Below are 22,157 nucleotides of genomic sequence, written 5' to 3' on the forward strand. Positions count from 1 at the left end.
TTGCTTGCAGTTTCGACCCAGCTGGCACCAATAAAGCGCGTGCGAAGACTTAACGCTGGATACTGTCACCAACAATTAAAAGAGGGCCGTGGCGACCTCAGTTAAAAAATCGTGTTTTTAAAAGCCCTGATCCAGAGCTCGTTACAAATGAATACAACGTTTCCATTGACAGTGGACAAAAAAGGAGACCCTACAGTTACAAAAGCTTTGTGAAACTAACAGCACTTTTTTGTTTTAGCGGATAAACATGCTGTGGGTGTGTTTTTTCAGTGGCACCTCACGATTTTTCACTTGATATGATTTTTTTTTTTTTTTTTAAGTTTCATCAGGCCAAATGGGTGATTTCTAAAACTGCCAGCTGCTCGGTATTTCCTGTTGCAAATTAGGAGAAAAACAAAGCACTAATTATCTGAGTCTAGGCACAGTTGAGAATGTGCTAGCAGAATATTACTCAAAACATTCTACTTTTAAGTTTGCCGAGAAACAAATTAACTTTACAAAAGAATCAGTAAGTAGAAATTACTAAATGAGAACTTTTTTCTTTTTCTTTTTTTTTTTTAACTGAAGTCTTCAGGATGAGGTGGTTTCATTGGGCAATTCGTATTTAGTGGTGATTAATACGTCGCTGTAGACATGTATTGTGAAGGGCAAGATCCAACATGTCCCTGAAGAACCCTTTGTGCCTGTATTTAATTTTCCAGAAGGCACACAGCAAGTAAACATCATCTGCCTGCTTAGGTATTTATTAATATTGCTGAGTAGATCTTCATTGTGTCTGTGTTTGGGTAGTATTTTCCAAGTGGGAATTGAAACACATGAAAAACCACCGTGTTTCTATGTTTTTTTTTTCCAAAGTATCAAACAAATATGCTACTCTTTTAGATGGTTTCACCCCTCCTTTTAAACTTTAGTTGAGTATTTCCGAACAAGATTTTGTTAAAAACATAAACAAGGAAACAGTAATTTCTCTTAAGATATATGTTAAGTACAGATAGACTTACTAAATAGAACTAAATTAATAGAGGCTAAGTTTTTCCTTATCCAAATAATAACTTCCACATTTATGAAACAAGGATGAAGACTTATTTTTTTGTTATTTGAGTGGCTACTTTGCATTTGATTTGGCTTCTCAGTTATCCAAGCTGCTGTTACAGGGGTTTCTCCTCAGTAACTGCTTTCCTGCCTATGTTAGGTTGAGTGTTTTGAATTGGTAAATTATGGTGGAAGTGTAACCAAAAGCTCGGTTCCTGTCCCCAATGCCAACCAATACCAATTTAATAATGAGGACACGATTTTGAGAAAAAAGGTAAAAGAAGGTTTATTGCTTTACTAGCAAAGGAGAAACGCAAGGGAATCCTGTCCCAAAGGCTGTGACACTCCTGATCGAGAGGGACGGGGGGTTTTTAAAGGAACTTTTCAAGAGTTACATTCCAGTAGGGGGGTCCTAGGTCACCCAGTTAGCTTGTTAGAATTCATTTGTTAATTTGGGAGATGTTCATTTCCCAGATCTTCAGCAGGCTTCTCCTTACTGTAATGGGTGTGTTCAAGGGGAAGAAAAGATAACACTGTCCCCCTAATCTTGTTGGGGAGAGGGGAGAAGAGAGAAAAAATATTTTTTAAAAAAGTAAACCTTAGAGCATTGAAGGCTATATTCACAAGGCGAAGGGGCCACTGTTACAGAAGACTCTAAGGAGAGAAACTGAGCTCTCTGTTACAGAGTCATATCTCAAAGCTGCAAAGAAAAAAAAAAAAAAAAACTCAAGCAAACCTGCCCCCAGGTTTGGCAGTGAAGGAGCTGAAAGGAACCAGGTATACTGATTTGAACAGTATTATTATTATTTTTAATTAGATAAAGAGGGAAACAGTTTTAGAGTCCACCAAACATTTTAAGGTTTTGCCTAGGGCTGGGGATGTGGCTCAAGAGGTAGCACGCTCGCCTGGCATGCGTGCGGCCCAGGTTCGATCCTCAGCACCACATACAAACAAAGATGTTGTGTCCGCCGAGAACTAAAAAAATAATAAATATTAAAAAATTCTCTCTCTCCCTCCTCTTTCACTCTCTCTTTAAAAAATAAAAAAAAAGGTTTTGCCTAATGACAAATCCATTTCCCCAATTTTTTGTCCTGAATAAAACTTTTAACGATAATCATTTCAGTATCCTTCCCTGTTCTTTATGGAAACTTTGGGAAAATGAGAACCAACTAGTGCAAATAATTTGATCATTTCCATTTAGGCAAGACCATTACCTCACCAGTTTGTGCTTCAACTTGTCTAGGAACTGGGTGATTACTTCCTGCCCAGAAACCTTAGAGTTCTAAAGGTCAAGTAAAATTTAGAAGGTAAAGGCATCAGACTGAATGTCAAGCCATATGCAAATGATTTGTTAGTGTTTGGGACCAGATTGGAAATTTCTGGAAAAACACTTTGGTACTTTCCTTTACCCTGTTGATGTAGGTGTTGCGGTTTCCTTTTGTGTGTCTGAGATTCTTTAAGGAACTAGCAAGGAGTCAAAGAATTATTAGAGAAAGGTCATTCTAATTGTAGCAGGGAGGCAGGAGGGATTCTTTGCCTCTAGTTTATGGTGAAAAAATCAAACAGAATCAAAGAGAGCCAGTTTTGAATGCTGATTTGTTAGTTACTAATTGTAGGACCTTGGGCAACTCCTTTAACTTCCCGCACCTTTGTCTTTTAAAATAATCTTTTAAAATAAGTACAGTGAAAGTGTTTTCCTGTGGTTCCCATCATGGGGGGCCCGGGAAGACTCAGCTCCATCCTTAAAGTGGCTTCTCCTGACCATTTTATCTGAAATGACCCCGCTCATCCCTTTTCTATCACAACTTTGTTTTATTCGTAACTTATCATGACACCCGAAATTATTTTATTCGCTTACTGGTTTAATGCCTTTCTCTTTTAAAAATATAAGCACTTGTCTGATTTGTTCATCGTGTCTAAGAGTGCCTAGTACATAAAATTGCTTAATATTTGTTAGTGAACAATTAACCTGTCACGAGAGTTAAACGAAAGAAAAAAAAAAGCTTGTCAAGAAGTTAGTGTGCCTGAGATACATAATAATTCTACAAAAACCCCATTTAACAAATACGTATATTGTACATACTATGTGCAAAGCTGACTGACCTAAACGTTTTACAAATGCTAACTGCCTTAGTTCTCTTAACCTCCTTCTACAGAAGAAATTGAGAGCGTAGTTAAATAACGTGCACAAGAGCACACCGCTAGCAAGGGGCAGAGCTAGGATTCAAAGTCAAGCTCTTGGGCTGCCTCTGAAGCAAACAATGAAGTTGACGATTCTATTCTGGGTGGAAAGGACTGGAAAGGACACGGAACACTGGTGGCCTCGGCGGGCCTGGGTCTTTGCCCTTCTTTCAGATTGGGGGGAAGGGGAAGAAGGGGAAGGCAGTCGGTGTCCAAGAGGCCGGCGTATTTTCCTGAAGTGCGTGGCCCGCGAGGACAAGCCCGTCCCCGGGTGCTGGGGAGCGCAGCCGGCCCCTTCTCCGCGGCCGGCCAGTCGCCGCCCAGCAGCCGGCCCCTCCCGCGCGGGGCAGCCGCCGCGTGGCCCCGCCGCGCCCGGGCCTGGGAAAAAAGTTTCCAAACCGCGCTGCTCGGCGCTGATTGGCCGAGCCGGACGCGGACCCGTGGCGCGGCAGCCAATGGGCGGCGCCGGCCGCGAGCGCCGGGGCGGAGATCCGAGGACCCGGGCCGCGCCACCCTTGCCGCCCGGGCCGCCGGGTCTTCGGCGCCTGAGCCCGGTAAGTGGGAGCTGCGGCCGGGTCGGGGTGAGGGCCGCCGCCGCCACACTCCGGCGCCCGCCCGCCCGCGCCCGCGGGACCGCACCCCACCGCCGCCTTGCAGGGACCCTGCGCGCCCTCTCCCGCTGCCCGGGCTCCGCAACACCGCGCCTTCCCCGAGCCCCGCTTCCTAACTTTCCGCCCCCCCACCGCGTGCCCCTGGCGCCCGGCTCCTCGGGTGGCCAACCTCGTTCCGCTTTCTGCGCTGGTCTCTCCAGCCCTGCTGCCCTGCCCGCCCTGGGGACTTCCTGGGTCACCTCGCCCTCCTGGTTCCCCAGCCCCGCTCTACCGCTCTTCCCTCCTTCGAGGTCGCCTCCTAGACGCCCCTCGTCTCTTTTCCGCCCCTCCATCCCGCCACCCGCCCGTTCCCGCCCCTGCTTCTCCTGCGGGCCCCTGGTCCCCCTCATTCCTTCACTCCCAGCGCCAGCTCCGCCTTCGTGCCCATGTCCCCACCCCATTTTCACCCCGAGCGCAGGCTTCCTTCCAAAAACCACCCCCTCCTTTGCACCTCCCTCCCTTGGAGCAGTCTCCTTCCACCCGCTTTTCTCAGACCTCTGCAGCGGGGCGGTTCGGATTTCTCGGGACAGCACTTTGGGGAAGGATTGAATAAAGGGTGAAAAACGCTTATTCCGCAGCTTGAATGCTGGCTGGGCTTACCCGCCTCCCGAGGTCCTGGGAAACCCCGCCATCACCTGGACACTGCTTTGGGGCAGGTACTTTATCTTCTCTAAGTCAACTCAGGTTCTCGGCCTCCCGAGAGCCTGAGCGCCCCAGTCTTCTTTGTCCAGGGTTCGTACCAGGTTGTGCCTCTTTCTACTTTTAGCCCGAGGCCCCTTTTAACTTCCTTTCTAAAGAAAGGGCCCTGGCAGCGTGTGCTGTGCCCAGGTTTGTCATTTTCTAGCCTGGTTTTGTTTCAATGTATTCTGGGCTAGGATGGCGTTTTAGGACTTGAGTAGGGTGCTTTGAAGCGTAATTGAATACCCCGCTACTCCCAGAGCCTCTTGTTATCTGACCACCCTTGCCCCTCCCCCTACCTCGCTGGTATCTCACCGGTTTTGAAACTTAATCTTTCCTCTCAGCTCGTCTTTTGTGATCATTAGATGCTGATGATCTGTGCCCTTGAAGTCCTATGGGTCTCTGAACTGTGTATTTTATCCCATTTTGGATAATAGTATCCTAACTTGGCTCACTCTGTTAGGACGTTATTTTTGTTTCCGAAATGTATTCTTTGCCTTAGAACTTGTGAACCCAGAAAGATTACACTCCCTTCCTTTGCAAGACAGTTTCCTAACTTAATCCTGCCAGTGCCCAGAAAGTTTGTCCCTGCAGCTAGTACTGCTTTGTGGGCCTCTCCCAGCAGTGCACATAGTAGACAGGCGTTCAAGAAGTGATTAAAAGGAATAGAGGAGGGGAAGACAGTAGGAAAAATTCCCTGGCATCTTGGTTCAAAAGAGTAAAATTATCCTGGAACAATAGCTATTTTTCCCCCTAGCATAAGCTTTTTCAAATTTCAAAAATGACATGCTTACTGTAAAAGTCTAGAGTAAAGAAGTGTGCCAGGTACAAGTAGTTATCTTGGTGCCTGCTCTACCCCTACCCTGGCACTTCCTTCCAGACCCTTTTCTAACAGTGTTGCAGAGAGAGGAAGATAAACAAGAACGACCCTCTTTCAACACACCAGGAGCTTGCTTCTGTATGCATACATGTAATTCTCAACAACTGCAGTTTTCCATCAGTCTTCTGCTGACACTTAGGTTTCTCCAGTTTTCCATGTTAGTGAATGACAGGGTGTATCCCTGAGCACCTGTCCTTGCATGCTTCAGTACTTTTGTAGGTAGATCATTATAGACCTTGAAGGCACAAAGAGACACCAGGCTTGCTGACTCTTCACTGATTTTTGCCCCAGTGATGTCACTTCTGCAAAGTGCAAAGCCTGCGTGGTAACAAGGCTCTTGGTGCATGTGTGAACACTTGCCAACTTCTCTCTCTTCCCTCCCTTTTCCCTCAGCTCTTGCACTTGTTTTGATCGGGAAGGAGGTGGGGTTTGGGTGGAGAAGGGCAGCCAGTTAATTTCTGATGGTTTCTACCTGTGTATTGATCCTGATCAGCTGTGCTGACTTTCTTTGCTCAGAGGAAAGCCAAGAGGGACCACTTTATTTTTTCGAGAGTTTTGAAATCAGAGGTGTGTGTCTCCAGTGTGTTTTGAGACATTCCTGTTCCATTTAATCATGCAAAAAATACTGAAATGAATTTTTATAGAATTTTTATAGGAGGTAGAGTACTAAGTGATGCCAAACAGTTTCTGTACCACCGGATCCTAGTTTGTTTTTTGCATGCTGCATGCAGAGCTTCTGGACATGTTGACAGGAAGATCTGCACACAGGTGAAGTAAGTGTAGTATCCACTTTTAAGATAGAAGTTACAAGCTGGGTGCAATGGCGCATGCCTGTAATCCCCGCAGCTTTCGGGGCTGAGACAGGATCACAAGTTCAAGGCCAGCTTGAGCAAAAGTGAGATGCTAAATAACTCAGACCCTGTGCCTAAATAAATCACAAAACAGGGCTGGGGATGTGGCTCAGTGATCAAGTGCCCCTGAGTTCAATCTCCAGTACCCCCCCACACCCCCCAAAAAAGATAGAAGGTACAGAGCTGTGTATGCTGAGACTGGTATGAACCAACACCTGCCTTCTATAGTGTCTTTAAAAGGACCATAGGCCAAATGAAATGAGGGAATCTGACCTCCAGTCAGTGTGTCTGCAACTCCTGCAAGGCCTTGCACTTGGTTCTAGTTGCTTCTACCACTAACTTGCCCCTTGAAAGATGGCTAACGCGTGCCATGTTCCTGCTCTACCATCCATTTCAGCTGCTGCCTACCTCTTAGGGCAGAACAGCCTGAGGCGGCTAGTGTCCTTTGAAAGGAGTTTGTTAAATGCCTGGTCCACAGCAAGTAGAAGGCCAAGGTAAAAAGTCAGTAGATAATCCTGGAAGGAGAGAGCCTTCGTGAGTCACCAAGCCTGCTTTCTGTGGCAGAGAGCAGAGCCATAGGACTTTCCAAGCCAGATTCCAAATGGCAAAAGGAAATATATTTTTAAGCAGGAGCATCACAAATTCAAGGCCAGCCTCAGCAATTTAGCAAGGTCCTAAGCAACTTACTGAGACCCTGTCTCAAAAAGGGCTGGGTATGTGGCTCAGTGTTTAAGCACCCCTGGGCTCAATCCCTGGTGTGTGTGTGTGTATAGATACACACACACACACACACACACACATATATATATTTGCTTCTTTACACTAGACTTCTTCCCACTTCTTCAGAATTTCTTTCCTCTTCACTAACTATTGCTTTTAGAATGCGTGGGGTTTGGGTTGAAATCCATTCCTGTGCCCCTTGTCCTTTAGTTGACATATAGGATTGTGCAGGCTCTGACTTAGTCCGCGGTCTGTGTGGTTTCTCATCAGTCCCTGAAGGTCAAGGCTGGACCCTTCTCTCTGGCCTGTTTATAATTAAACGCACCCACTCACCCTCACATCACTTCCAAACACATCTCACATCCTTTCCAGAGGATTCAATTTTAAGCCTCATTGGCTAAGATAAAGATCTTAAGAAGCCCTTTTCTAAAACTGGCTTGTAAGCATGCAGGAGGAGCCTCTGAACTCCAGTAACTGCAGGGGCTACTGCTCATCACTTGACCCTGGGTGGGCAGGTTTCCCACGCTGCATCTTCTCCAACCGCTTCTCATTACCATTCCCAGCTGCACCTGGGGAGAGTGGGTTAGGTTCTGTGATAGTGTCTGGGGTTTACAGGTGTGAGCAAGCTTCAGTGCCTCTCTCCTCCCTCAGGCCTCTGCTTGCTGCCTTTCCTTCTGCTCACAGCCCTTCCCAGTTATCAGTCTCGATCTCTCCCTGGTTCCCATTCACTGAATGCAGACACTGTTGTAGGCACTGGGGATGAAAAAGCTTGCTGTGCAAGAACTGACATTCTCATGGAGAAGATAAACAAAACTCAAAAGTGATGAAATAAGATGCAGCAGAGGTTAGTAGCTTAGTGAAAGTTGGAGGGGAGTGTTGATAGAGTATTTAAATATGGTCTCTTTGTGGACAACATTTCACTGGAGAGCTGAATGGCAAGAAGGAAGCCTGCTGGACAGAGACTTGGGGGCAAAAACATTCCAGGCCAAGGGAAGAGCAAGTGCAGAGGCCCTGTGGTGGGAGCAATTGTGGTGTGTTCAGGCAAGAGTGAAGACAGTGTGCTTGGGACAAAACCAATAAGAGGTAGGAGATGTTTAGAGAAGTAAGCAGGGGACTGGTCACCTGGGATCTTGTGAGTGATTTTTTTCTGAACAGTCAGAATAGTTAGTCTGTGGTAGGTACTACCTCACCCAATTGTGTGCTGTCTTCTATGCCACATAGCTGAGACTGGCCTCCATGGGGTCACCAGTGTGTTAATGGGCACATGGCGCTCATCTATAGATGCATGAACTCTGTGCTCTTGAGGTTATGGAACTGGTTTGGTAACTACATGTTAGATGAGAACTGGGCTCCTTTGAACTTAAGCTGGAGCAGAGAGTGTTCAGTCTGGATTTACGCCTTCTTACCATGTCAATTACTCTTTCTTTCTTTCTTTTTTTCTTTTTTTGGTACTGGAGATTGAACCCAGGGTTGCTTTACCCCAGAGTTATGTCCCTAGCGTTAAAATAAGTCGAGGTCTTGCTAAGTTGCTGAGGCTGGCTTTGATTTGCTGTCCTCCTGCCTCAGCCTCCTGAGCTGCTGGGATCACAGGTGTGAGCCACTGCGCCTGGCCAAGTTAGCGACTGGCTGCGGATCTGCGCCAAGCCACCCTCTACCCTTTACTCTTTCATCAATGCTCTACCTGTTTTTACTTTGAGCAATAAGAATGTTCTCTCCATATATTGATTAGGTCTTGTCTGTGACAGAGAGCCAACCCACAGGGAACTGATTCTCCTGTCCTTAAATCTTCTGAGACGGAGTGCAGGGGTGGCAGCAGTACTCTCATCAGCCTGGCTCTCCACGGTGACGGCCAGATGTGCACTGGCCATCCTGAGCTTGCCACTTACTATTGACCAACCCCGGTGGGAAGCGTCTCCTGCTGGGGAGCTGTGTGGAAGGCAGGCACTCCATGGCTCCTGTGGCGCAGCCCGTCCGTCCTTGGCTGTGTCCAGCCACCACGCCAGCCATCGGTTCAACCACTGGGTCCGGTCCCTCTTTCATTGGCTCATGCCTGGGTTGGGCCCAGCTCATGTACCAGTCAGTGTCACAGTAGTGACAGTGCTCACCTGGGTCTAGCCATCCCCGTGCTAGTCACTGATGCCAGAGGACTAGGTTGTCTCCCAGAGCCAGAGAATGATATCGAATCCACGAACCACATGCAGTCAGAGTGGGGTGCATTCCCCAGGGGAATTCTGGGGCACGGTCACAGCAAGATGGTGGGAAAGATGAGTGGCTGGGAAAAAATCTATCCGTCAGCCACTCTGGCCATACCCGTCTTATGTCTGCAGCAGGGTGGACCCCTAGGAGCCTGAGGGAGGGAAGGACCTTGATGACATCATATGTGGACTCCTAACGTTTGGCAAGCTCAAGGCCTCCAACTCAGAAGATGGGCTGTGACATCAGAGAAAGAGGAGGTCTAGCCACAGGGAGCTGACAAGCCATTAGCCCAGGTTGGTGGAGATTGGAGCAGCCCGAGCCCTCGGAGCCAGCTCCCTCCTCCAGCTCCTTGGTCCCCTGACTCCATGCCCCACCTGCTGTCACCTGCCAGGCTCTTTCTCCTGTGCTCCGCTTCCTTCTCTTTTGCACAACATGGAAACTCAGGCTCAGACTGCTGTGACTGGCATGTCCCTCAGTGTCCTGGATATTTTCCAGCTCTTATCTGCTTCTCTGTTGTGTCCTGGTTGCTATGGAATGTCCCCTTGCACTGTCCTCTCCTAGGACAGCTCCTCCTCCTTGGTTCTCCTCTTTCCTTTCTCTGCCCGCCTTTCCAGCATTGGCATCCCCAAGTGCCACACGTGGTCCACGTGAGACTCTGAGGATTCTGTCCCAAGAAGAAGGGGAGAACCAGCTGTACCGTCGGCTTAGAGTTCAGCCCCGAGTTTCGGGTCCGCTGTCGCATCTAACTGTGTCCTGGACGAGTCAAACCCAAAATACCCCAGACAGGGTTTGTCTCCCCCAACCCACCCACACAGCGTTCTCCTCCTGGTACTTTCCATCTTTGGTGATGGGGATAGTTGAGGTACCCGTGGCCAGAGCTAGACCCAGGAGATACCTCCATCTCCTCCCCTCCCCGCCCAAATGTAATAAGTCCTGGGATCCTAGTTTTAAAAAAAAGTTGCTTATTTTTTGAGATGAGATCTCACCATGCTGTCCTGGTGACTTCAAACTGGGCCCAAGCAATCCTGCCTCAGCCTCCCAAATTGCTGGGATTACAGCGTGCACCACTGCGCTGGTTCCTGATATATTTCTTTTCCTGGTGACACTAGGGATTGAACCCAGAGTGCTCTGCCAACCACTGAGCTACATCCACAGCCCTTTATTTCTTATTTTGAGACAAGCTGTCACTAAGTTGCTGAGGCTGGCCTTAAACTTGTGATCCTCCTGCCCCAGCCTCCCAGGTCTCTGGGATCACAGGTGTGCACCACCCTGCCTGGCTGCTGCTGCTTTTTTTAGAAGAGGAGGAAAAGTTTATTTGGGGGCTCCAGTTTCAGAGTTTCAGTCTGTGGTTGACTGACTCCATTCCCCTGGGCCTGAGGTGAGGCAGAGCATCGTGGGGGCGGGGGCGTGGTGGAGGAGAGTGATGTCAATCATGGCAGCAGGAAGCAGAGAGAGCTGCCCCTGGGTTTCTTAACAGGTCAGAAAAGCCCACTGGTTTAGCTCCTCTGTTTTAATCCTCCTGGCCTCCAACCTCAACCTCGGCCTTCCTGACTTCCTCAGTGCCCCGCAACAGACTCTCTCTCCTTCTGTTTCGTGTCCTCTTCCTCCTGCACCTTCATATTCTTTCACCTGCTGCTCAGGTGTCACTTGTCCCGGGAGGTCCCCCTCCTGACTCAGGTTGAGTTGGGGACTCCCTCCCCAAGCATCCTGGTCACTGCAGGAACGCTTCTCATTTTCACTGTGGTGGAGGCTTCTCTGATCCTGTGCATGTCCAAACACACAACATGTGCTCTACATAGACGTCCGTGTCACGTGACGGTGTCCTGTGCATGTGTTCTTGCACTCACCACGGGTGGTACCTTACATCTCCCCCACGTACACGGCCCCCTGGGGGTAGCGGGGGTCTTGCGGACATTCTGTGTGGCTATCGGGGTCCTATGGTAGGTGCTCAGTAAAGATTCGTGGAGTGACATACATCAATCTTAACCCGTGGAATGTGACAGCTGGGCTGTTTTTTGCTTGGATTTAGTTTCTGTTTGGGAGCAATATTTTATCACTTAATCCAGAATCAACTTCAAGAATTGGTCATTGTTGTTAAAAATACGGGCCGTCACTTTGAAACCTTCTCTCCTAGACGCCATGCCCCAGGAAGTGTGATCCCTTCCCCGTTTCTACCATGGAAGACTCGGGAAAGACTTTTGGCTCCGAGGAGGAAGAAGCGAGCTACTGGAAAGATCTGGCAATGACCTACAAGCAGAGGTGAGTCCTGCAGAGCCCAGCTGGCCTCCTGCTCCTGGGAGAGTTCTTATTGCTGGCCCGTCATGCACGTGCCCCGTGAAGGGCCCACCTCACACTCAGAAGTGCCCCCTGAAGGAGCCGCTGTCGCCTGTTTTATAGATGAAGAGAGCCTCGGGGAAGGCAGCCTCCTGCCCAGGGTCATGGCCAGCGAGGAGCAGAGCTGGAATCTGCTGCAGGGCTGTGCCTAACCGCCCCGCCACCTGCGAGGGTGGAAACTTGGGCCGCTGTGACCAACAGTCAGTTCCTGGATGCTGCTGCACTCAGTTATAAATGGGGTTTTTAGAAAAGAACTTTCCCCTGTGCCTAACAAACTAGGTTGTTGGCAGATTTTAAAATCGGAAGCCAGTGCTCCAGTGGGCACGTCTGGAGCTGTGTGTGTGAGTCCAGTGCTTGTCCTTGTTGGACTCTTAGGATCTCCATGTGAGGTCTTGTTCCAGTCCCTCTCATTTCTTTATTCTTAGTTTGATTTAAAGTTTATTCAGGTTTGGTTTTGAAGGGAACAAGTCTTTTGAATTTTAAGGATTGAGAATCCAGACAGACTTTTGGGATGGGCTGGGGACAGGCCTATCATGGAGATACATGTATGAAATAAATCTGCAGAGGATACAAAATCCCAAGTATACTTGCTACATGTTGGTATATGCTGACTGAATGAGCGAATGGTGAGTTTGTTAAGAAATGGCTTTGGAGTCGGGTACATGGGAGTTAGTTCCCAATTCTGTTTGATTTCTTGTGTGATGGTTAGACAAGTTACTCATCTTGTCTAAACCACATCTTGTGTGTAAAATGGAAGTACTGTCAGTGAAGAGGTGATCCATGTCCTGCAGTGACGGGCACAGTGCAGCACATACTAGGTGCTCAATAAATCATCATTTGACTTTGGGCGATTCTGCTGCAGGGCAGAGAATACGCAGGAGGAACTTCGAGAATTCCAAGAGGGAAGCCGAGAATATGAAGCTGAGTTGGAGACACAGCTGCAACAGATCGAGTCCAGGAACCGGGACCTGTTGTCAGAGAACAACCGCCTTCGCTTGGAGCTGGAGACGGTCAAGGTGAGGGCTGGGCGAGGTGTGCTCAGGCAGGGGCAGGCCTGCAGCAAGGACGGGCTGGGGGGTGTGGGCCAAGACCAGGTCCCTCTCCTGCAGTCCTGGGGGAGGGGTGGTCAGTGCACTTTGTGTCCCTGTTGGATGGAGCTCTATGGGAAGCAAGTCACACCCGTGTCCCAAGGCCTTTCCTGGAGCCCTGGGCTGATTTCCCAGGGCACATGGCAGGGAGCTCTTTGTGGATGCTGGATGGTCACTAGAGTTGCTGATCATCATGAGGCCCAGGGTTGTGCTGACCAGATGGTAACCCTAGCTACAGGTGGCTGTTGAAATGGAAGTTAATGGGAACCCAGCCCTCGATGCCTCAGTCACACGTTTCTAGTGCTTCTTGGTCACCTGCGGCTCACGGGTGTCGTTAGTGGGCAGAGGCCTGCGGAACGGGTACTTCGTTAGAGTGCAAGGGGACGTCTCCCAGTGCAGACCCTGCGGTCACCCTGTCTGCAGTTTCACTTTCCATGGTCTTAATTACCCCAGAATGTATTATATGGAAAATTCCAGACAAAACAATAGTTTTGAGTGACTTTTATTCTGCTTTATTGTTGTGATTATTCTATTTTACTGTTGTTAATTTCTTAAAGGGGATGAGTGAAACCTCATCCTAGGGGTGTGTGTGTGAGATAGAACACCTCCACACAGGGTCGCAGACTGTCTGAAGTCTGGGGCATGGCTGAATGCCTCGGATGTGTCCCTATGGAGAAGGGGAGCTGCCGTCTGGATGTGTGAGCCACATGGTGCATTGTGGGTGTCTAAGGGCACCCTGGCCTCCCTCCAGCGCGTACCAGTGGGCATCTCCTTATCTCTGGGGTTGAAACAGCCAAAATTCTCTCCAGATGTGGCTGAGCCCGGGGAGCCCCTGCTCTGACGGGTGAAGACCGTGCCTCCTGTGAACTCTATAGGACTTAGCAGATGACCGTCGGGGGCATCCTGTGCCCCAGAGACTGGCTCGCAGCCTGGCTGCCAGTCAGGACCACCAAGCCGGCTTCATAAATGCCTGGCAGACCGGGGCAGTCCCATCCTGTCTACCCCAGCTCTGCTCCACCATTCTGAGATTCCACTTCTCAGTGATTTGGGGGCAGGGCCCTGACATGTCTGTACGTGTCTGTCTGCTTCTCTCTCTCCAAACACATTTTAAAACATTTTTTTTAAAGTTTTTATTAGGGGCTGGGGTTGTGGCTCAGTGGTAGAGGACTTGTCTTGCACGCGTGAGGCACTGGGTTCGATCCTCAGCACCACATAAATAAATAAAATATCGTGCCCATCTACAACTTAAAAAAAAATTAAAAAAGTTTTTGAGTGCATTCTAGGCGTACCTAATAGTGGGGTTCATTCTGAACTAATCCTACTTGCATGGCACGTCGGGCAGTTAGGGAGATGGCGCTCTGTCCCATCGTTCTGCTGTGAGAGCTTCTACGAGGAAGGTCTGTGTGGGTTGGAGAAGGCTTCATGTGGAGCTGAGAGGGACTTCAGCTGGGGTTGGAAGTGGGGTGGTGTGTGTCTGTCTCTGTGTGCAGCCAGCGATGTGGTGCTTAGGGGCTGGGGTGTGTGAGAGAAGTTCCCCAGGACCTGTGTCAGAGAGGACAGGGTGAGTGGCAGGTGGAACCCTGGCCTTCCTGAGCATGGGAAAGAGCAAGACCAATACATGTCCTGGGGATTCAGAGAAGGGACCGGAAAGTCCCCAAGACCTTGGAGGCTAAACAGTGAAGTCCCCACTTGATGTAGTAGACCAGAGAGCCCAGGCTGGCCATCGACACACAGGTCCATCCGGGCCCTGGATGTTTGCTGGACCCTTTACTTTTTCCCAGCATTTACCTTGAAAGGTTCCAAGAACCCGGCAAGGGGAGACCTCTCCAGGGGACGTCTGCATGTCTGCCTCCTGGTCTCTCCCGTGGCCTTGCCATCCTGCCTCCTCTGTGTCTACCCCCCCCCCCCGCCATCTTATTTTCAGATGCATTTCAAAGTCAGTTGCAGATTGTGCACATCTTCCCCTGAGTTCTGCGGCTGGCTTCGCATTAACCAGACTTCAGATGTTTGTTTACAGTTTTCCCTCTCAAGGGTAAAATGTCTATTTTTAGGTTTTTAAAAAATATTTAACATCCCAATCTAAGGTGTGTAGAAAAATCTGGATCTCTGACTTCCCCGGAGAAGCAGTGGAGCTGGCCACGCCAGGCCTGCGTCCGCTCACACCAGCAGGGAGCTGAGACCCGCCTGCCCGTCCTCTGCCTCCAGTGCCCAGGGCCAAGTGTCGGTGGTCTGTTTGTGTTGCACCGGGTCCACCTCCCTCCCTCCTGTGACAGCCTGACCTCTGCCCGTGGCCTTGGTTCTTAACTTAGAGAGGACTCGGGGACAAAAGCTGTACAGAGTGAAGGATTGCAGGCCGCCCTGTGGTTTGGAGAGCGCGGGACTCCCTGGAGGCTGAGTGTCCCTTGGTTACTGAGTAATCAGCTGCTTTAAGCCTGAGCCTGCAGAAGCCCTTTTCAGCACAACCACTGGCAGGAGGGAGACGCACAGCCTCCCAGGGAGGAAACATACCTCCGAGGACAAATGCGCTGTCCCCAGTACGCATCTGTCCATCACCTAAGAGACGCGCTCGCGCGACGGGCTTCTGGACAAGTGGCCCATTCATGGCGCTGAAGCTGCGCCTGGCAGGAATCAGAGCAGCTATTGAGGCCCCGTCAGCTGACAGCTCCTTCTGATCAGCCCCAAGTGAAGGCGCAATAGGACAGGACAGCTTGCTATGTCCGCAGTTTAGAGGACACCATCTGAATCGGGGGGGGGGTAGAGAAGTCCACTCCCTGCATCCTCTCGGAACCTGCAGTGGAGTCGCGGTGATGACCTGGGACCCCGGTGTGCCTAGAGACGGACGGCTCCAAGCAAAGGGTGCAGGGCAGTCAGATCCCCACCTTGGAACTGGCCGGGCCGCCTCGGCCTGTCCAGGCCCTCGCTCTGCTCACAGCCAGGGATGGAGCAGCAGAGGGACCCCAGCAGCCCGCAGGAGGGTATGGAATGCCCTCCTATCATCACTCTGTGAATAACTGGCTGTTCTGGGACCCAAGCACCATGACGTCACCCCCCAGCGCATCCGGACCGTGTCTAGCAACAGCTCTGTGTACTGGACTGAGTGGAGGAGAAGCTGGCCTTTGTTTTCAACTTTCCCAGTGGACCTTGGGCCTTCGTTGTGGGACGTGTCTTCTCTCATGTGTTTGTGGAATCCAGGAAGGGGGTGGGGCTGAGGGTGCCGCTCAGGGGTAGAGCCGTTGCCTAACATGGGGGACCTGGGCTGATCCCTGGCACCACAAAATCAAATACATAAATAAAATACAGAAGCAAGTGTGGGAAGGCTGTGTTGATGCAGAAAGGAATTTGAAAGACGAGCAAAAGTAGGAGAAAGCATGGTCGGCACGTCAGTGACCTGGAATGAAGTGGCTTAGGGCTGCTGAGTGTCACTGTGTTTGGTCCCTGAGCTCTAACCCCGGTGCTTTTTATTTAGAGACGGGGTCTCACTGAGTAGCTGAGTCTGGCTGAGAATGTGTGACCCTCCCCTTTGGCCTCCCAAGTCGCTGGATCACAGGCATCTGCCACCAGGTCTGGCTAGGGTCGTCTTAACACCACCAGCTCAAGTGGTGGGCTCAGTCTTGACTGGGTCGTCTGCAGCCAGTGGGTTTGGGCTGGCTGTGTAACTGAGCCTCAGTCCCCACACCTCAGGCTGGCGCTGAGATCAACACGCAGTACATGTAAACTGCCCCAAGTGGGCCACAGCCAGTCCCTGAGACGCCACCCGTGATTCCCTGACTTTGGAAAGTACCAGCCAGTCACCCCAAGCTTCCTCTGGTACTTAGTGATCATTTTCTTTCCATTTCCTGATCTCCCTCCCTCCTTGCCCAAAAGTTTCCCGTAACTTCCCCTGTGCTGTAGGGGACTGTCCTGGGTCAAAGGATGTTGTCACACTGTTTGCCCGATGCCTTCCTCTACTCCTGATGCACAAGCACCTGTGGTCCCCCCTACTCGATGGTGCAGGACGCACGTTGGGCAAGGCTTCCTCTGTCCATGGACACCTTAAATGGTTGGGGGCTGTAGGGACCAGGTTTGGGAGTGGGCAGGTACCACATGCTGTGGGGGGGTGGGAGGGAGCAGGAAGCACTTGGCATGTGGCTGGAGCACTAGGTCAGGACATGCCTGCCACCTGTCCCCACGATCTTCTGTCACTCCCAGGATTCCAGAGTCTGGAGGGAGCTCCTGTTGACTGAGCCTAGGCAGGAGATGGGGGTGATGGGAGGGAGAGAGAAGAAGGGTGCGGGTGGGACACACAGAGAGCAACCAGCGCCCACTCCCAGGGGAGCTCCTGTCCCCGGAGCGTTGGAAGGAGGCACCAGGAAGATAGACTGGCGTGGCTCACCCTCTCTGGTTTTATCCTTAGGAGAAGTTTGAGCTGCAGCACTCTGAGGGCTACCGGCAGATCTCCGCTTTAGAGGATGACCTGGCGCAGACCAGAGCCATTAGAGATCAGCTGCAGAAGTACATCCGGGAGTTGGAGCAGGCCAACGACGACCTGGAAAGAGCAAAACGGTGCGTTGGGAGGGAGAGGACAGGGGGAGGAGGGTGGCTTTCCTCCTGCCCTTTACTCCAGCACGTTGGCACCAGGCACAGAGAGCTGGGCAGTGACTGAGCAGAGCCAGTGCCCTTTGGGGTCTCGTGGGGGAAACGGACAGTAGGCAGGCATGAGCTCGCTAATTACAGCAAGAAATGCTGGAAGGCCAGGAGCTGGGGGACTGAAATAGGATGAATTAATTTGGCCATTGGTGGGAGATGGTCAGGCAAAGCCTCCCACAGGAAATGCCATTTAGGCCAAGACTGAAGGCATGAATAGCCGTTATCCAGGAAGGGAAGTGAGGTAAAAGCATTCCAGGCAGAAGGATGAGCATGTGCTAAGGTCCTGAGGTAGGCAGGAAAGGAACACATTAACAAAACAGTATTCCCTAAACTGATGTTCTGTGGTTTAGCAGAACACAATATTTTTTTTTTTAAAGAAAGAGTGAGAGAGAGAGAGAGACAGAGACAATTTTTAAATATTTATTTCTTTTAGTTATTGGTGGACACAACATCCTTGTTTGTATGTGGTGCTGAGAATCGAACCCGGGCCGCACGCATGCCAGGCGAGCGCGCTACCGCTTGAGCCACATCCCCAGCCCCACACAATATTTATGGTATAATTACTCTCTCTCTAGGCACTTTTTCATTTAAAGAAAACTCTTTTTAAAAATATTAAAAGTATTATGTACCCCTATAAATATGTACAATTAAATAATTTATATATAAATTACAATGAAATGTGCAGATCTCAAGTGTACAATTCAATTAGTTTTGAAAAATGCTCCCATTCATGAAGCCCACACTCCTACTGAGATACGGAGCCCTTTGATTTTTCCACAGAGTTCCTTCTGTTGTTTTAGTGGTTGCTTTGGGGATGACTGTACACATCTCCAGTTTTTCAGTCTTAAGTTAATATTGTGTCTCTTCCATTTTTGCATCTACAAATCTGTTGTATAGATCTGATACATCTAGGAGTGCTGAGGAATTCATACTACATTGTTATAACTTTTGCTTTAAAAAGTCATATGAAGAAATTAAGAGGATGGAAAAATAGTCTCCCACATATTTATCATTTCTGGTGCTCTTCCTTCCTTCCTGAAGCCATTTCCATCTGACTCCACGCCCCTCCAGCTTTAAGAACGTCCTTAGGATTTCTGGTGGCGTAGCTTTTATCCGAAAATATCTTTGCCTTCTTCCATGAAGGGTGTTTTCACTAGGTGTGGGTTCTGAGTCCACAGGACTTTGGTTTTGTGTTTTCGACTAGCACCTCTAGGTGATTTCATTGTCTTGGCCTCCGTTTCTGATCACAGTTGGAGGTCATTCCTACGTTGCTGCCCAAGTGTCAAGTGCTGCCTTCTGGCTGCTCTCAGATTCTGTTTCCTGGTGTTCAGGGTGGACTAGAAGGCACCTCGCTGTGTGTGTGTGTGTGTGTTTTGGTACCCAAGGGTGCTCAACCACTGAGCCACACCCGGAGCCCTTCTTATTTTGAAACGGGGTCTCACTAAGTTGCTGAGGCTGGCCTTGAACTTGCAATCCTCCTGCCTCAGACTCCTGAACCTCTGGGATTATAGGTGTGCACCACCACTCCTGGCTGAGGTTTTATTTGTACTTAGGCTGATGGGGGTTTGCTGAGTTTCTTTAACCTGTACATTTGTCTTTTGCCAAATTTAGCTTTGATCAGTCTTTCCTCAAAATTTTCTTCTCTGCCATTCTTTCTCTCCTGTTCTTCTGTGATACCAGTTAAACTCATGTCTTTTTGATACTGTTAGGTCTAAGAGAGAGAGAGGGGAGAGAACGTGTGTGTGTGTGTGTGTGTGTGTGTGATTTTTAAGTTCTTTGTCTTGGCTTCTCAAATTGCACAGTTCTATTATTCTAGTTTCAAGTTCACAGAGTTCCCTTCTCTAATCTGCTATTAAACTGTATCAAATAATGTTCGATTTTAGATGTATTATGTTTCACATCAAGAACTTTCATTTGGTTCATATGTGCATAGATATAATTTCTATTCCTCTACTGAGATTTCTTCCTGTGCATCCTTGAGCATAGTTACAATATCTATTTTAAAATCCTTTTCTGCTGTTTCCAACATCTGGGTTGTCTCAGGTTTGCTTTCCAGTGATTGCCTTTTCTCCTGACTTGGATCACATTTTTCTTGCATTTTACAAGTCTAGCAATTCTGGGTAATATTTTGGACATCGTGATTCACATATTAGGTGGAATTTTCTTACTGTTATTATCTTGTTCTTTGGTCTATTTTTTCAAGTATAACTTGGCTGAATTTACATTCCAAACTGTCTCCCGTCTGATGGGCACTAACTGAAATCTATTTTGTTTTTTGTTTGTTTGTTTGTTTTTTTAAACCCTTACTGGATGCTCTGAGTTTGCCTCATGCACAGGCGGTTTAGGGATCCGCCGGAGAGGTGGCGAGAGTGTGTGGGCAGCACTCAAGGCTTTCTCCTGTGGCTGGATTTCTCTTGTGGGGCCTTAGGTCTGAAGCTTGGAAATGGGTCATGTTCTCCCAAGTGTTGCTGCCTTCTGCTTCTGCCAGCGCCTTCAGATAGTTGTCTTTGCACATTTTCCCCAGCGTTTATAGTTTGCAATCTGTAGGAGGCTTGGTCTGATACAAACTGGCTCATTTTTATCAGAAGTGGGACCTCCTTTCTTGTCAATTTGTAAGAGTTCTTTGTTCATTTTTGGTACTAACCTTTTGTCCTGCATTGAAAAATTGTTTTTTTTCCAGAATAATCTTTTTCTTCTTTTTTATTTGGCACCAGGGATTGAACCCCTGGGGTGCCTAACCACTAAGCTACATTCCCAGCCCTTTATATTTCATTTTGAGACACAGTCTTGCTACATTTCTGGGGCTGGCCTTGAACTTGTGATCCTCCTGCCTCAGCCTCCTTGACCTGCTAGGATTATGGGTATGAGCCACTGTGCCTGGCTCAAAATAATCTTTTGTCTGACTTTGTCCATCATTTTCCATACAAATATTTTCCATTTCCAGGTCATCAGTTATATCTCCTTTTATAGCTTTGTTTCCTCTCTTTCTCTTTTTATTGTTTAATTTTTTACATTTACTGCCTTAATTCACCTAGAGTTTATTTTTTATATCTAGGATAAGATATGGGATCAACCTTATTTTCTTTAGGTGGATAACCCATTTTTATGGTGCTGTTTATTAAACACCCCGTCTTTTCCCCCCCTGATTTGAAGTTGATGTTATGTTAATCTCCCGTGCATCCTGGGGTCTAATTCTGGATTCTCTGTTTGGTCCAATATACCATTTGTGAATGGCTCCACCAATACCCTAGGGACTTGAGCACTGTGGCTCTGTAGTAAGCAAAGCCACATTCGATTGTTGGAAGCTACTGGCATGCTGTCATCTCCACCCCCGTATGGCTGGTCACAGCAAGTTACATGGCCATGCTGCATCAAAGAGTGTGGGTGCAGAGAGGGAAGAGGAATTGGGACCATTGATGGTCCTCCCCCACAGGTAGTGCATCACACAGTTCAGAAAGGATAGACAAAGGAGTAGTTTGATTTTTTTTTTAATGCAAATTCAAGTCAATAAAGATCGACATTCTTTTTATCTCCTTTCTCTATCTAACCCATAGAAGAGTGCGGTGCATGTGCTGTTACGCATTGGAGAATCTTGGAGATAGATCAATAGATCTTCAGAATCTTGGAGGTCTATTGTTGTAGGACACAGCATTCTTTGTTCTTTTCCCCCCAAGTGGAATATTACATATGTAATATTCTATTGACAGTTGGTATCATGTGGTAGGATGCCATAGTAATTTATTTACCGAGTCCCCAGTGGATGGATATTGCTCTTGAATTTTTGGTCTTTTACAATGATAAGCACTGCTGTGTCAAATGACTACTCACAGATATAGACTGTAGAATGAAGTCCCAGGACCTAAACTGGTGTTTCTGAGGATATATGCATTTGTGATTTTGGCAGGTGTTGCTGGGTTATTCTCCACCTGGTGGGTCCAGCGTAGGTTCCCAGCATCCCTGCTGGGTCTCCCTACCTCTCTCCAGCCCACCTTGCCTTGGGTGGAATGTACTTCCCTACCTTTGACTCGGCGTGGCCATGTGACTTGCTTTGATCAATGAGATTTGGTGGAAATGACAGGATGTATATGAATGGCTGTTTTAGAAATAGCTTCACAGTAGTTTTCAAGCTTAGGATTTCTTCCTAAGAGGTGAGAAACAGGCTGATTTCTGAATCCTAAGTGTCTTTGAGTTTCTTTTCACATACTGCAGAACTATGTCATTTCCCTTACTCTGGACTGTCCTGGGGGTCAGACCAGGGCCTCGCTCGTGCTGGACAGCCATCTTCCAGCGAGCTCCAGCTCCAGCTCTGTCTTTGGGTGGTTGGTTGGTGGGGTTTTTTTTTGTTTGCTTTTCATTACTCAGGATGTTCTTATATACTTGATATGAGTTGGAAGTGTTGGGAGCTGGCCCTGGTCCCCAGCTTTGCCCGTGGTGTCTTTACTGGTGCGTCGGCTTTTGGCTTCCGGGTAGCCCTGCTCCTTGCTCAGTCCTGGGGCCTTCTGCACTCAGAAGCACTTAGCCGCTTTTCTTCTGGCATTTTTTCTCCTTTCTTTCTTTGTCCCTCCTCTCTCCTCTCTCAGTAAAGAAGTAGCGGCCCAAGGCACCATGACGGGACTGATGAATCTCTAGAATGCCAAGCTTTGTTGTTTCACAGGAACTGTAACGTGAAGATTTTATTAGGAACGTTGAAGCAGGACATTCTGTTGCAGCAACAGCACTTTTCAGCACCATTGGTGGTCCTTCTTCCTGTCCTGATGCTGCACACCTGTACAAGTAGTGACTCACCTTCTACGGGGGAGGGGACCTTGGGCAAGGATGGCTTGAAAGACTGGGGGCCTCACTAGAAGAAGCTAAATTTACATACAACCCTTAAAAGTTATTTTATTTCATACATAAGTGTTAAGACACCAAAAATTTCCAC

At 48.6% G+C, this 22,157-nt stretch overlaps 1 protein-coding gene across 2 annotated transcripts in view; it reads left to right on the plus strand.

Moving 5' to 3' along the window:
- The first annotated feature begins 3,624 nt into the window (after positions 1-3,624).
- NDE1 (nudE neurodevelopment protein 1) overlaps positions 3,625-22,157 on the plus strand; it is a 40,395-nt gene continuing 21,862 nt past the window's right edge. The window contains exons 1-4 of one of the 2 annotated variants that reach the window (XM_081297137.1): positions 3,625-3,767; positions 11,323-11,447; positions 12,385-12,538; positions 17,004-17,152. In XM_081297137.1, the coding sequence (XP_081153263.1) occupies positions 3,669-3,767; positions 11,323-11,447; positions 12,385-12,538; positions 17,004-17,152 (527 nt within the window). In that variant the 5' untranslated portion in view covers positions 3,625-3,668. The remainder of the gene's footprint in view (positions 3,768-11,322; positions 11,448-12,384; positions 12,539-17,003; positions 17,153-22,157) is intronic. The other variant, XM_081297136.1, reaches the window with a different exon arrangement.

This window comes from Spermophilus citellus, assembly GCF_964194105.1.
Source record: "Spermophilus citellus genome assembly, chromosome: 6".
In the NCBI taxonomy this organism is placed as follows: domain Eukaryota; kingdom Metazoa; phylum Chordata; class Mammalia; order Rodentia; family Sciuridae; genus Spermophilus; species Spermophilus citellus.